The sequence below is a fragment of the Neofelis nebulosa genome, chromosome 3 (assembly GCF_028018385.1).
Source record: "Neofelis nebulosa isolate mNeoNeb1 chromosome 3, mNeoNeb1.pri, whole genome shotgun sequence".
Classification (NCBI taxonomy): Eukaryota; Metazoa; Chordata; class Mammalia; order Carnivora; family Felidae; genus Neofelis; species Neofelis nebulosa.
Window position 1 is genome coordinate 100626469 of NC_080784.1, and position 17168 is coordinate 100643636.

General features: G+C 37.7%; 1 protein-coding gene across 1 annotated transcript in view; it reads right to left on the minus strand.

The window, feature by feature from the left end:
* Positions 1-17168, minus strand: part of FAT4 (FAT atypical cadherin 4) — a 182858-nt gene that overhangs the window by 48927 nt on the left and 116763 nt on the right. Inside the window, exon 7 of the mRNA XM_058721430.1 lies at positions 10907-11087. Within this exon, the coding sequence (XP_058577413.1) occupies positions 10907-11087 (181 nt within the window). The remainder of the gene's footprint in view (positions 1-10906; positions 11088-17168) is intronic.

Sequence of the window (17168 nt, forward strand, 5' to 3'; positions counted from 1 at the left end):
CAAACAGCAGTTCTAAGAATATTGGAATCATTCATTCAGTGCATTTATTTAGGTGTCAGTCACGACTAGGGTGCAGATGTTGTGAAAGGAAGACTATATTAGGAATAAAAATAGATATAAGAAGATTAATAAGAAAAAAAACATTAATTTAATGAGTTTTGGGTCCTGATAATTGTATTAGAGACATTTATGCATATTAACTGATTACATATATACTACTTGGCACATAGTAGGTGATCAATATATATTTAACTCTCACAAATTATAAAATAACAATTCTTATCTCCACTTTTACTGATGAATACACTGAGCCTTAGAGACACGAACATGACTTTTCTAAGTCATGGCAGGTAAATAAAAAAAACAGCATTCAATACCAGATATTCTGAGCATTTCCATAGGGATAAATACATGATTCAGGGAAGAGGGATGATTTGAAGATTCAAGAGAGAAATGCAAAAACTGTTAAATTAAAGATGTGGAGGAAGTTAAATGGGATGGCATTAAGAGCACAGAGTAAGGGACTCACCTTTGAATGTTGACCCTGTCAATACAATTTTGTAAGTTTCCCCACTGCTATGACATAAAATTAGAAATAAGGTTTAAATGGAGATTTGGTCCAGTTGGGATAAAAAGGGATACATTTCCTTAAAAGCTAACTTTGGAATGAGTGTCTGTCTGGGAAGCAAATATGTAAACCAGACAAAGACTAGGAATTAATGCAGTCTAGTTTACTAGAGGGGAAATATTAAAAGTGAAATAAAGGGTATAACTCACCATCCATACAAATCTATAGTTTTATCAAATGGGTAGAAAGAAAAATATAAATAAGTATTAGTTGGGTGATTGCTGTGTATAAGATTATGGTAGACTATAAGGAAAAAGTAACAATATATGACACATAACAGGTTGTGCTATTAGAGAGCCCACAAGTAGTTGGGTAAATGACTTACACTGCAATATTTAAATAAGCAACATAAAATCAATATAAAATAGCTCTGTTAGCCAGGAGAATGGTTTTGCCCCAGATTCTATGCATAGCAAGGAGCAATTAACACCTAATATAAAAGTGTATTATATTCCATTAAAAAGATATGAAGCCAGAGTAAATAAGGTTTAGGTTGGCATCACTACTTATTTTACCTATGAAAGTATTTTAAATTTAAGCTGTAATAATTGTCTGTCCTAAGTTAATTTAAAAGTGAATTTAGGGGGAGGGAGGGAAGATGGCGGCTTAGGAGGACGCTGGGCTCACCGTGCATCCTGCTGATCACTTAGATTCCACCTACACCTGCCTAACTAACCCAGAAAACCACCAGAAGACTAGCAGAATGGAGTCTCCGGAGCCAAGCGCAGATGAGAGCCCACGGAAGAAGGTAGGAAGGGCAGAGAGGCAGTGCTCGCTGCATGGACTGGTGGGAGGGAGCCGAGGCAGAGGGGCGGCCCGCCGGCCAACCAGAGCCCCAAGTCTGGCTGGCAAAAGCAGAGGGGCCGGACAGAGTGTGTTACAACAGCAAGCCCGACTTAGCAACTGGGAGGTCATAAGTTAACAGCTCTGCTCAGAAAGCGGAAAGGCTGGAGGACAAAGGGAGGGAGAGCTGCTGAGCCCCCGGACGACAGAGCTCAGTTTGGTGGGGAACAAAGGTGCTCGCCAGCGCCATCTCCCTCACCCATCCCACAGCCAAAATCCCAAAGGGAACCAGTTCCTGCCAGGAAACTTGCTTGCTCCGCGCAAACACCCAACGCTGTGCTTCTGCGGAGCCAACCCTCCGGCAGCGGGCCTGACTCCCTCCCGCTGCCGCAGGGCCCCTCCTGAAGTGGATCACCTAAGGAGAAGCGAGCTAAGCCTGCCCCTCCTGCCCCCGTGCACCTTGCCTACCCACCCCGGCTAATACGTCAGATCCCCAGCACCACAAGCCTGGCAGTGTGCAAGTAACCCAGATGGGCCAGGCCACCCCACAGTGAATCCCGCCCTAGGAGAGGGGAAGAGAAGGCACACACCAGTCTGACTGTGGCCCCAGCGGTGGGCTGGGGGCAGACATCAGGTCTGACTGCGGCTCCGCCCACCAACTCCAGTTATGCACCACAGCACAGGGGAAGTGCCCTGCAGGTCCTCACCACTCCAGGGACTATCCAAAATGACCAAATGGAAGAATTCCCCTCAAAAGAATCTCCAGGAAATAACAACAGCCAATGAACAGATCAAAAAGGATTTAAATAATATAACAGAAAGTGAATTTATTTTTTTTTTTTTTTAATTTTTTTTTCAACGTTTTTTATTTATTTTTGGGACAGAGAGAGACAGAGCATGAACGGGGGAGGGGCAGAGAGAGAGGGAGACACAGAATCGGAAACCGGCTCCAGGCTCCGAGCCATCAGCCCAGAGCCTGACGCGGGGCTCGAACTCACGGACCGCGAGATCGTGACCTGGCTGAAGTCGGACGCTTAACCGACTGCGCCACCCAGGCGCCCCCAGAAAGTGAATTTAGAATAATAGTCATAAAATTAATCGCTGGGCTTGAAAACAGTATAGAGGACAGCAGAGAATCTCTTGCTACAGAGATCAAGGGACTAAGGAACAGTCACGAGGAGCTGAAAAACGCTTTAAATGAAATGCAAAACAAAATGGAAATGACGGCAGCTCGGATTGAAGAGGCAGAGGAGAGAATAGGTGAACTAGAAGATAAAGTTATGGAAAAAGAGGAAGCTGAGAAAAAGAGAGATAAAAAAAATCCAGGAGTATTAGGGGAAAATTAGAGAACTAAGTGATACACTAAAAAGAAATAATATACGCATAATTGGTATCCCAGAGGAGGAAGAGAGAGGGAAAGGTGCTGAAGGGGTACTTGAAGAAATTATAGCTGAGAACTTCTCTGAACTGGGGAAGGAAAAAGGCACTGAAATCCAAGAGGCACAGAGAACTGCCTTCAGACGTAACTTGAATCGATCTTCTGCACGACATATCATAGTGAAACTGGCAAAATACAAGGATAAAGAGAAAATTCTGAAAGCAGCAAGGGATAAACGTGCCCTAACTTATAAAGGGACACCTATAAGACTCCTGACTGACCTCTCTTTTGAAACTTGGCAGGCCAGAAAGGATTGGCACGAGATCTTCAGTGTGCTAAACAGAAAAAATATGCAGCCGAGAATCCTTTATCCAGCAAGTCTGTCATTTAGAATAGAAGGAGAGATAAAGGTCTTCCCAAACAAACAAAAACTGAAGGAATTTGTCACCACTAAACCAGCCCTACAAGAGATCCTAAGGGGGATCCTGTGAGACAAAGTACCAGAGACATCGCTATAAGCATAAAACATACAGACATCACAATGACTCTAAACCCGTATCTTTCTATAATAACACTGAATGTAAATGGATTAGATGCGCCAACCAAAAGACATAGGGTATCAGAATGGATAAAAAAACAAGACCCATCTATTTGCTGTCTACAAGAGACTCATTTTCGATCTGAGGACACCTTTAGATTGAGAGTGAGGGGATGGAGAACTATTTATCATGCTACTGGAAGCCAAAAGAAAGCTGGAGTAGCCATACTTATATCAGACAAACTAGACTTTAAATTAAAGGCTGTAACAAGAGATGAAGAAGGGCATTATATAATAATTACAGGGTCTATCCATCAGGAAGAGCTAACAACTATAAATGTCTATGCGCCGAATACCGGAGCCCCCAAATATATAAAACAATTACTCATAAACATAAGCAACCTTATTGATAAGAATGTGGTAATTGCAGGGGACTTTAACACTCCACTTCCAGAAATGGATAGATCATCTAGACACATGGTCAATAAAGAAACAAGGGCCCTGAATGACACATTGGATCAGATGGACTTCACAGATATATTTAGAACTCTGCATCCCAAAGCAACAGAATATACTTTCTTCTCGAGTGCACATGGAACATTCTCCCAGATAGATCATATACTGGGTCACAAAACAGCCCTTCATAAGTTTACAAGAATTGAAATTATACTATGCATACTTTCAGACCACAATGCTATGAAGCTTGAAATCAACCACAGGAAAAAGTCTGGAAAACCTCCAAAAGCATGGAGGTTGAAGAACACTGTAGTAAAAGATGAATGGGTCAACCAGACAATTAGAGAAGAAATTAAAAAATATATGGAAACAAACGAAAATGAAAATACAACAATCCAAATGCTTTGGGACGCAGCGAAGGCAGTCCTGAGAGGAAAATACATTGCAATCCAAGCCTATCTCAAGAAACAAGAAAAATCCCAAATACAAAATCTAACAGCACACCTAAAGGAAATAGAAGCAGAACAGCAAAGGCAGCCTAAACCCAGCAGAAGAAGAGAAATAATAAAGATCAGAGCAGAAATAAACAATATAGAATCTAAAAAAACTGTAGAGCAGATCAACGAAACCAAGAGTTGGTTTTTTGAAAAAATAAACAAAATTGACAAACCTCTAGCCAGGCTTCTCAGAAAGAAAAGGGAGATGACCCAAATAGATAAAATCATGAATGAAAATGGAATTATTACAACCAATCCCTCAGAGATACAAACAATTATCAGGGAATACTATGAAAAATTATATACCAACAAATTGGACAACGTGGAAGAAATGGACAAATTCCTAAACACCCACACTCTTCCAAAACTCAATCAGGAGGAAATAGAAAGCTTGAACAGACCCATAACCAGCGAAGAAATTGAATCGGTTATCAAAAATCTCCCAACAAATAAGAGTCCAGGACCAGATGGCTTCCCAGGGGTGTTCTACCAGACATTTAAAGCAGAGATAATACCTATCCTTCTCAAGCTATTCCAAGAAATAGAAAGGGAAGGAAAACTTCCAGACTTATTCTATGAAGCCAGTATTACTTTGATTCCTAAACCAGACAAAGACCCAGTAAAAAAAGAGAACTACAGGCCAATATCCCTGATGAATATGGATGCACAAATTCTCAATAAGATACTAGCAAATCGAATTCAACAGCATATAAAAAGAGTTATTCACCATGATCAAGTGGGATTCATTCCTGGGATGCAGGGCTGGTTCAACATTCGCAAATCAATCAACGTGATACATCACATTAATAAAAGAAAAGAGAAGAACCATATGATCCTGTCAATCGATGCAGAAAAGGTCTTTGACAAAATCCAGCACCCTTTCTTAATAAAAACCCTGGAGAAAGTCGGGATAGAAGGAACATACTTAAAGATCATAAAAGCCATTTATGAAAAGCCCACAGCTAACATCATCCTCAATGGGGAAAAACTGAGAGCTTTTTCCCTGAGATCAGGAACACGACAGGGATGCCCACTCTCACCGCTGTTGTTTAACATAGTGTTGGAAGTTCTACCATCAGCAATCAGACAACAAAAGGAAATCAAAGGCATCCAAATTGGCAAAGATGAAGTCAAGCTTTCGCTTTTTGCAGATGACATGATATTATACAGGGAAAATCCAACAGACTCCACCAAAAGTCTGCTAGAACTGATACATGAATTCAGCAAAGTTGCAGGATACAAAATCAATGTACAGAAATCAGTTGCATTCTTATACACTAACAATGAAGCAACAGAAAGACAAATAAAGAAACTGATCCCATTCACAATTGCACCAAGAAGCATAAAATACCTAGGAATAAATATAACCAAAGATGTAAAAGATTGTATGCTGAAAATTATAGAAAGCTTATGAAGGTAATTGAAGAAGATATAAAGAAATGGAGAGACATCCCCTGCTCATGGATTGGAAGAATAAATATTGTCAAAATGTCAATACTACCCAAAGCTATCTACACCTTCAATGCAATCCCAATCAAAATTGCACCAGCATTCTTCTCGAAACTAAAACAAGCAATTCTAAAATTCATATGGAAACACAAAAGGCTCCGAATAGCCAAAGTAATTTTGAAGAAGAAGACCAAAGCAGGAGGCATCACAATCCCAGACTTTAGCCTCTACTACAAAGCTGTCATCATCAAGACAGCATAGTATTGGCACAAAAACAGACACATAGATCAATGGAATAGAATAGAAACCCCAGAACTAGACCCACAAACATATGGCCAACTAATCTTTGACAAAGCAGAAAAGAACATCCAATGGAAAAAAGACAGTCTCTTTAACAAATGGTGCTGGGAGAACTGGACCGCAACATGCAGAAGGATGAAACTAGACCACTTTCTCACACCATTCACAAAAATAAACTCAAAATGGATAAAGGACCTGAATGTGAGACAGGAAACCATCAAAACCCTAGAGGAGAAAGCAGGAAAAGACCTCTCTGATCTCAGCTGTAGCAATCTCTTACTCGACACATCCCCAAAGGCAAGGGAATTAAAAGCAAAAATGAATTACTGGGACCTTATGAAGATAAAAAGCTTCTGCACAGCAAAGGAAACCACCAACAAAACTAAAAGGCAACCAACGGAATGGGAAAAGATATTTGCAAATGACATATCAGACAAAGGGCTAGTATCCAAAATCTATAAAGAGCTCACCAAACTCCACACCCGAAAAACAAATAACCCAATGAAGAAATGGGCAGAAAACATGAATAGACACTTCTCTAAGGAAGACATCCGGATGCAACAGGCACATGAAAAGATGCTCAACGTCACTCCTTATCAGGGAAATACAAATCAAAACCACACTCAGATATCACCTCACGCCACTCAGAGTGGCCAAAATGAACAAATCAGGAGACTATAGATGCTGGAGAGGATGTGGAGAAACGGGAACCCTCTTGCACTGTTTGTGGGAATGCAAACTGGGGCAGCCGCTCTGGAAAACAGTGTGGAGGTTCCTCAGAAAATTAAAAATAGACCTACCCTATGACCCAGCAATAGCACTGCTAGGAATTTACCCAAGGGATACAGGAGTACTGATGCATAGGGGCACTTGTACCCCAATGTTTATAGCAGCACTCTCAACAATAGCCAAATTATGGAAAGAGCCTAAATGTCCATCAACTGATGAATGGATAAAGAAATTGTGGTTTATATACACAATGGAGTACTACATGGCAATGAGAAAGAACGAAATATGGCCCTTTGTAGCAACATGGATGGAACTGGAGAGTGTGATGCTAAGTGAAATAAGCCATACAGAGAAAGACAGATACCATATGGTTTCACTCTTATGTGGATCCTGAGAAACGTAACAGAAACCCATGGGGGAGGGGAAGGAAAAAAAAAGAAGAGGTTAGAGTGGGAGAGAGCCAAAGCATAAGAGACTGTTAAAAACTGAGAACAAACTGAGGGTTGATGGGGGCTGGGAGGGAGGGGAGGGTGGGTGATGGGTATTGAGGAGGGCACCTTTTGGGATGAGCACTGGGTGTTGTATGGAAACCAATTTGACAATAAATTTCATATATTGAAAAAAAAGTGAATTTAATAATTTTACAAAATAAAAATAGCTTCAATTTTTATATTATCTGACTTATGGCAGTCAATGTAGTCGTTTAAAGATTTTTGCATATGCATTTTATAGATTTCAGGGCATGTAAAAGTATAAAGTTAATTCTCTCATATTAAAGGAGGAAAAAAATTCAGCCAGTCAACCAAACAACCAAAAATCAAAACAATCGTTTCAAAGCTACCAATACAACTGTGTAAAACACTCTGGAAATATTGACAGGATTTCCTAGACCAACTTTCCATTGATCACCATTGCCCACAAACGTAAGATCACATGTAGCAGTGAAACTTTGACATACGCTAGAAGAAAATAGCATACCATCATAGCATTTTATTCTAGCACTCATTGATTTTGTAAGCACACAGCTTCACAATTGTTGCAGCAATTGAAGCATCTCAGATGGGAATAGTTATGCTACTGATTTGTCATACTCTATATTTTATCTTTAGAGAAGGACTCCTTGGCATGGTAGATAAATATTTATTAGACTATAACACTACAATGGATAGGACATCTCTTCCAAAATTGTCACAAACTTACTGAGCACTAACAGATGGACAAGAAAAGGGAAAAGTGCTTTGCATATATTGGGACAGTATGGGTTGATGGATATTGAGTAATTTTTGTTCTAACATTATTCTAAGCAGTTCACTTAGAACTGTTAAAGTATTTTATTTGTCCTCACAACAATTCCATAAAGTCACTTTTATTATGTAGTATACCTATTACATTGATAAAAAAAAAAAAACTGATGCCCAGAAATGTTCAATAAACTGCCCCACAATTAATAGGAGAGTCAGGATTCCATTCTACACAGCTTCATTCTCAAGGCTGTGCTCTTACCACAAAGCTAAAGACTTAGTTCTTAGGGTACAGATTCCATTATTCCTATGCTTTGGTGTAGGACAAATGAAGGAGGTTGTATTTACTGCCTTTTTGAGGTTCATGCCAGGAAGTAGTTAGGTTGTACCTGCCTTTCTCCAAGTGGTACTAAGCACAGTGAGCCAAACATGCATATAACTATGACCTTGGGCAGAAGTTTTCTCCATCGTTAATGATTTGACTTTATAAGCCTCTTAGAATTCAGCTCTTTGCCTGGAATTAGGTCCCAGCTTCTGAAAGAAGTTCATGCATAGCCTTTCCTCTTATAGTGCATGTCAGTGTCCATTCTCTTCTGGATTTCCTTCTGTATATCTCTGGTCAGAACTGCTTAGCTCCCTAGATGACTCTTCCTTCTAAATGTGCTTTTCAACTGTTAGGAGAATTCCAGAAGACTCATTCCTGCCCCCCTTTTATTTCTCTATTCTCTCTCCTAAAGTGTTCTTATTCAGTGCCTTGGTTTTACATGTGCTGTGAGCATTGATGACTCTCAAATCTGTATCTACATCCCTGACGCAAACCTAAGCTTCACACTCATAATTTTAATGTCCCAACTGATATCTCCATGTGAATGACTAGTAGTCACTTCAAATTGGATTCAAGTAAGAACTCCCGGTTTCCCCCATGCCTGTTTCTCCTCCAGTGCTACCTATAATGGTACCACCATCTGCCCAGGTGTTCAAGCCAAAAACTTAGTAGATGGCCATTCTGGTTTCTCTCTTTCTTTCAGTTCCACTTACAATCTCAAATGTTTTTCCAAATACATTCAATTTTCATTTTTCCACCTTAGTACAAGGACACTCCATCTTTTGTTTGAATCAGTATATTAATTAACACCTGAATGGTCTCACTGGTTTCTCTTCTAATAGCTTCTTTCTACAGCCCTGCCTCTAACCCAATCCAAACAGATCAGTTTATTTTGGCCCCTGTTTGAAATACTCCAATAGTTTATCACATAAATGATTTTAAGAATTTCAATAAATAAATAAATTAATTAATTAATTAATATCTCAACTTCTTACCATGACCTAGGAGCCCTTGTATGGGCTACATGATTTGGCCCCTGCCTACCTCTCTGAGCCTGTTCTCACTCTGGTCCACACTCACAAAACTTCCTAGTTAAATTCACCATGCTTACTTACATTCCACAGCCCAGTTCTTCAGCCTAAAGATCACTTCCATAAAGAAGTCACCCATATTAACCATACCTAATAGTCCCTTGTCACTCTCTTGTTATATAAGCCTATTTTATTTTCAAGGCTGCATTCACCATATTAAGTAATCTTCTTTATTTCATATTAAATTGCCTATCTACCTCACAAAGCATGCCAGCTCGAAGAAAGTGGAAACTTTGTCTTGTTACCCATACTAAAAACTCAATGCATGTTTATTAAATGAAAAATAGCTTGAGGTCTTCTATATACCTCAGTCACCTCTGCCAGCAGGAAGAGACTACTTAATAGCAGTTTCCCAAAGTGATTTTATAAATAGGAAATTAGTAACAAACAAAATAAATCACTAACCAAATCATCACAGGATCAACATTCACAGGCCACCTTTCACTGATAACTCCTCAGAACACTCAGATTCTCTTTTCTGACCCATTACACAGCCATCCGACCTACTCTAATTTACCTAATATAAGCCTATAGAGGGTAGGGATATTGTGTGGGTAAGAAATATTTATGTCTTTGAGACTCTTCTCTGGAAAACTTAGAAATCTTCATTTCTTACTGTTGATAATAGGAAGAAGTGAAGAAGGTGACACACAAATCAATCCACCAAATGTTACAACACAACCATTTTCACATCTTCTCTGAAAAAGGTACCATATTGTTTTCTCCATTTTAAATGGGTTTCAGTAGATTAACAGAAAGTTTTTAAACTTTGAAAACACAAATATTCTTATTGAGGCTAGTGGCTGGGTTAAAAATGGCCAAAATTCTTTGATATTCCTCTTCAAGTGGTGAGGTGCATTTCTCCTCCCAGTGAATCTAGGCAGGTCATGGCTGCTTTGACAAAGTATTATGGAAGTGATGCTACACCACTTCTAGGACTTTTCCATAAGAGCACTGGCAGATTTCGCCTGAGGTTCTTGGACCCCAGAGCTACCATGTAGCCCATTTCAGCTACCTGCCAAAGAACCGTATTGTGAAGCCCTGAGACCACAAGATCAGAGACAGGGGGCCAGCAGAGCCCAACCTTCCAATTATCCTTGCCGAAGTACCAGACGTTGAGTGAAGACATCTTGAACCTTCAAGACTGCCCAGTTACCAGGTAAATACCATTAAGTCATACCAGTCAAGCACATGAAGCAGAAGAATCTTCCTGTGAACCCAGCCCTGTAAATGAACTACATGAACTACAAATTCATGAGATAGATAAAAATATAAATAAAATTAAGTAATTAAAATTTTAGAATGACAAGTAAAATCATTGTTTAAATCCTCATTTTAGCCATAGTTAGTTATTCAACAATACATGGACACAATAAGGCTATGGGTTAATATCACAGAATTTCTAGCAAAATTAAGCATTATATTCGGTTAGTCCAAAGACTAATGTTTAATGAAAAAATAATCAAAGTTTACAAAGGAAAATGTACTGACCTGATAACTGCATTTGTTGAGGCATCAGCATCTGAGGCATTTACCAATAAAACATCTGTTCCAGTGGGTGCATCTTCAGGAATTGTTGTGAAATACATTTTACTGGCAAAAGTAGGGACATTGTCATTGACGTCATCTACGATGACATTGATTGTTCCAGTTCCAGTCAGGGCAGGGGATCCTAGAAGGAGAAGAAAATCAAGTTTTTAATGTTTATAAATAACAAAGATAACAGCAAATTTAACATTAATTAGTTACAGATAACACTACCGGAGACAATTTAGAAAACATCTCAAAGTGAAATTTCTAAATGCTACAAGTGATTGAGTGTTTTTTGATTTTGTTACAAGTATTTTCATTTATAAACTGGTATTTCAAATCTTTTCTGATGATATTGAACAAAAAGAGTATGTCAACCTCTTATTCTATTTGAAAGGTGCTGATTCAGCAATGAAAAACACAACAATATCATTTAAACACCACAAAAGAGGCACTGCTGGTTTCTCTGAAATTGCATTAAAATAGCTCACTCCAAATTTGGAGAATACCCATGGGCATTGAATATCTGGCCAACTGACAAAGCACGAAAACTAAATTCCTAGCTGTGACTATCAATGTTAATATCAAAAATTTGGGTTTCTGGGTCTTTAAATTCCCTATTCTCAACTAATATTTGTTTGTAAAGGAAAAAAAAAATAAAGCTTCAAGTTATATCTCAAAACCACAATCTTCCACTTGGTGGAAATAACATTATGTGGATGAGCTGACTTGGAATTATTTTTGTTACATTTATTTAATATTTAATATAAATGTGAAACGATTAAGTTTTTATTTCCTGTTCCAGCTCTGTTATCAGCATATAATGAAAAGCCAACATTGAACAAAACCTTGGCATACACTGTCCACACTACACAAAGTTAACAGACTCTTTGTGGTGAAGGTCAGAAGCCATATTTGGTTAGATTCTGTGGGTTGTCCCAAAACTAAAAGTCAAATCAACTGTCTTTAGATGCATGTTCAAAATCAGTTTTCAAACTTTAATCTCTCTAAATAGAAACAATAGAGATCTGTTTAACTGTGTTTATCTAAAATAAAATAAAGCCCTGAATACTCTCTTTTTCTGTTTAAGGTATTGAAACTTTCCATAAAATTATTCCCCTTTATATGAAATTTAAATTCTACTTATTTCTAGCACTCAACACTTTTTAATAAAAACCATCCATTCATTCACTCATTCATTTCTCTGTAAAATGTCTATGGTGTTCCCTTTTACTCCTCACAGAATGGTGTTGAGATTCACAACCTTCCAGTATTTTTTTTTTGTAGTAATCCTGTGATTTGCTGATATTTCCTTTACTACTATTTAAACCTGTTCTATGTTCTTAGATTGTAACTACTGATGGCCTATAACCAATGAGCTTTTATGCTCAAATATATAGGAACCAAAATCAGACTAGAACAAACAGACTAGAAAATTATGGAATGCAATGTATTTAGTGATGTTATATCTGTGCTCTATACAAGGAAGCTTGAATTCTACATGAGATGAAAATGCGTATGACCAGTTGAGCTAGGCACTGTGATGAAGCATGACTGCTCCCATAAATCTATGCAATTAAATTTAGGCTACATGGTGATAATTATTGCCAAATATATCTTTCTCAGTAAAGTATTTTATATTAAACATTCCATTTCCATTAACATATTTTTAAATTCATGACTCCCAAAGTCTTACCTTTTATTTTTTTAAAATTTTTATTTATTTTTGACAGAGAGACAGAGCATGAGTCGGGGAGGGGCAGAGAGAGAGGGAGACACAGAATCCAAAGCAGGCTCCAGGCTCTGAGCTGTCAGCAGAGTCCGATGCAGGGCTCAAACCCACAAATCTCAAGTTCATGACCTGAGCTGAAGTTGGACACTTAACTGACTGAGCCACCCAGGCACCCCAGAGTCTTACCTTTTAGATGTTTGATTTTGTATTAAAGGAAACAAGAATTAGTCTTTACTATTGCTTATATGTATAATTAACTATAAATCACTAAAAGAGTATAATTGCCTTTTCACTAGTCACTTGATGTTAATAATGGTAAAATGATGTCACAAATATTGCATACACAAAATAGATTTGGAAGTATTATAAACACTGGAGAAGCACATCAAAATAAGACTTTAAAGATCTCACTCAACATATTAATAATGATCATATCCTTAGGTAGGCAAGTACTGGTTTAAGAAGTTTACATAGACTACATTGTGTAATCCTCATCAGTTAGTACCCCTGCTATCTCCAATATATGTTTAAATAAGCTGATAATTGGATTAAATGATTTTTCAAGGGCAAAGACATAGTGAGAGAGCTGGAATTTAATCCATGGGACTTGGATGTGAAGCTGTTTGCCACTGGCAAAAAGCTGAAAGGTGTTGCTAGCAGCTGAACGGGTGCCACTCAGCGAGATGTGCTGGGACTCTGGACAAGCTGGGCCCAGAGAACAACATAAGGCACAAGTTGGAGAAAATCCCCAAGTCCATAGGTGATAGACCCTAGTTATTTGCCAGTTGAAGTTTGTGGGGCATTTGGAGACAGCACTCCTGTCAGAGACTTTCAATTTCTCATAAGGGTCCTGTTTAAGCTAACTAAATACCTTCAAGGTTATCATTGATGATCAATGTTTGGACTAAATCTCTTATATATGTTTAATTATGTACAATTTGGTGAAATGGAAGTTAATTATCTGCATCATGTTGGTATCTCTTCCACTAGTTACATTTTTTAAAAAAAGAGGTAACTAGAGGATAACTGTGTTTTCATGTGGGCAAAAGAGGATGCCATGAGAAGGACAGTGTGCACACTAGGATGTATTGAGAGAGGGAATAACTAAATCAAGTCCCTAGAAGCAAAGGATAGGAGGATATGGAGGGCTCTTTTATATAGTTTACTGACATTGAACTCTACTCACTAAATCTCAGTTTCCTTTTCTGTAAAATGGGAATAATAAGCATAGAACGTACCCCAAAGAGGTATTGAGGGAAATGTAACATGCTAAGGATAGTGACTGGTATATAGTTAAAATGTATTCCTTGTTCTTTTACTTGCTTTAGACACAAGAAAAATGAAAACTTTACATTAGGAAGGTCCATTTTCTTAATATTAAAGATTTCAATTTTATAGTTCTCAGGATTTTTATTCTCCAATGAAACTTTTGACTCAGCTCTATGATAATATTATTCAGGAAGATATTTTGAGTCATCCTTTCTTCTTAATGATTCCCTTGTAGTGTAACAAAATGAGACACTTAGCTCTCAAACCTTTCATAGCTTTTTGGAGGCCATGTTGATTGGAAATTTAAAGATAAAAAATGTGGTACTTTACAGTGAGAGTTTAAAGAAGACCTAAATATTTCTGGTATGCCCATTGCTCTCTAATCAACAATACTTAAACTTGTTAAGAAATATCCCAGTAACTGCCAAGCAAAGGTTTTATCCTTGGTATTCTAAAGTGTCTGATGACACATATATGGAAAACCACATAAAATGATGACTAACTCATTTGGTCAGGAACATGTGATTTCTTTCTTTGTCTCTAAACTACATAAATATGGTTGCTGATGTGTTTTCTGAATTAGTAAGCAAAAAGAGAAAAAACATTGTTTACCCAGGAAAATATTCAGCAAGTTCAATCTCAGTGTCTTCATACCAGAGAATACCTAATTTTCCAAAAGATTTTAAAAGCACACCAGTGACAACAAGATGGTCCCAGCTTGAGAAGTAGCCTCATAGGTGATCCCATATCCACATGGGAGCAAAGGGTCCCCTTTGCTTCTCTTAGTAGCTGCCACAGCCCAGTTTATAAGCACTTAGGGTTCTTTTCCTATTTTCTTCAAGAATTGTCAGAATGAACCACAATTCTCCAGTGGCCTCCCCTTCTTGTTGCCCCAAAGGATGTGCATGCAGGTCTTATCTACTTTTTTCAATTTTATAAGGAAACCTTACAAACACATTGTTCTAAATTTCTAAGTCTTTTACTGAGATTTAATTAACCCTAAATTTGAATTCTGCTTCCAATATGTTTTACTTTGATTCTTGGGAATGGGACCTAACCGCCAAACAACCAGATCCCATCTCATCCTTGTCCACTAATAGCGTGAGCTCTGGAAGTCACTGCTTCTGAACTTTAGTCAGGAAAGTGAAATCAAAGGAGAAAAATGGAATGCCTCTACTTTCACATAAATCTTATTTCTACATCACTGGTCTCAGATGAAAGACAAGTTCCCTAGTTGATGGCCCACATAAATTTTAGCACTTCCTCTCATCTGCTAATTGAATGATGAAGCCATGTTTTCATCATTGCTTTTCTGTGTTTGGTTGTCTTTAAACTCTCTCCCTCTTAACTATGTGAGGAAGTGGTCTAGGATCCTTATGTTCCTGTTTCCTAACAGTTTTTGTTATGTCCCTTGTGAAGTGCAGCACAATGCCTACTGTTACTTGATCTTTAGTCCACACCTCTCTGTTGGCTCTAGGCTGACACATGAGACTATCTTTTGTCTCTGCTTGCAAGTTACCAAAAAGCCTCAATATTAGTATGTGAAAAACTGAAATATTAATTATTCTGTGTAAAGGTAGCCCATATTTTTATCTATAAATTGAAATATAAATGTATATGTATACATATATATTTGTATATATATATATTGTTGAACACTTACTTGAGATCATGTATATATATATATATACATATATATATATATTTTATATATGTATTACTCATTTAATATACAGATTCCATAAAATAGGTATTAATTTTTTTTGATAAAGAATTTGAGACTCAAAGAATTTAAGCAATTTATTTATATTCAGCCATAGTGGAAAGAGAGAGCCAATTTTGAACTCAATGCCATTCTTACTATAGATGTTTTACTCTGTATTATTATTACTATCAATGTACTCTGTCATATCCTCTATTAAGTTATAAGCTAATAGAGAGCAGGAGTAATTTTATTTAATTCATCTTTATGTCAACCCATAATGCATACCATTAGACTTTGTTCTCATTCTGCAGTCTTTTCCTTTGATTCTTTATATGGAAATCTGGTCTAGTGACTGGCTGAAAGTTCAAAGAACAGAATACTTCTAGAAATATACATCTGGGAATACAGGCCTTAGCCTAAGGCTGGGGTCAGAGAAGAAAACTGCAGACAAAGGTCAAAGTTTTGGAGGTAGTCTACTACTTATAAACAGAGGGTCCCAATTAATACTGAATCCCAGGAGAAGAATCAGAATACTAGGGACCAATGTTTAGTTTGAATAGGTCTGCTAATGATGAATTATATAGGCAGTGGCGTAATAGAGCAAGATTGTTCAATTTCATCTTGGATTGATTTATGAAAAACAGACATGATCAGAAAGAAGAGGCAGAGGGGCGCCTGGGTGGCGCAGTCGGTTAAGCGTCCGACTTCAGCCAGGTCACGATCTCGCGGTCCGTGAGTTCGAGCCCCGCGTCAGGCTCTGGGCTGATGGCTCGGAGCCTGGAGCCTGTTTCCGACTCTGTGTCTCCCTCTCTCTCTGCCCCTCCCCCGTTCATGCTCTGTCTCTCTCTGTCCCAGAAATAAATAAAAAACGTTGAAAAAAAAAATAAATAAATAAATAAATAAAAAAAAAATAAAAAAAAAAAAAAGAAAGAAGAGGCAGGATGTAGTGACACAGACTCCTGACAGATGACAGTGAACCAATGAAAAGGGTTGAAGGTACAAATAAAATAAAAGGTCAAGGCCTCAGAAATTTATAATTATAGAGGCCAGGAGGTGCAGTGGACATTTGAGATATACTTATAAGTTGGAAGATAAGAAGAACTTCAAATTTCATTTTGTATAATCTTATGTATTGTATACATTCATCTGTATACATGTATATATATACATATATATATGTGTAAAAATAAACATGAGTAAATTGGTAGAAACCTTCTGAAATTTTTAGAGCAAATATCAAACAATGCATATGATTCTGAAAAGCATTTTTAAAAGGGTGTGAAAATAAATCACACACACAGAGACTGTTTACAACTTAATCTTCTGATAATCCATTATACTATGGTAGTTTCATGCTCTGTGTGGGTCATATTTTATATTTTTGAATTTGGAAAATGATTAAGTGGATATTGGCTTTTAACACTGGTGGCTTAATATGCTCAAATATATCAACATAAAGTTCAAGTTAATTTAAAATGAGATTTAAAAAGAAAAAAGTTTTAAGCAACTGCTCTATC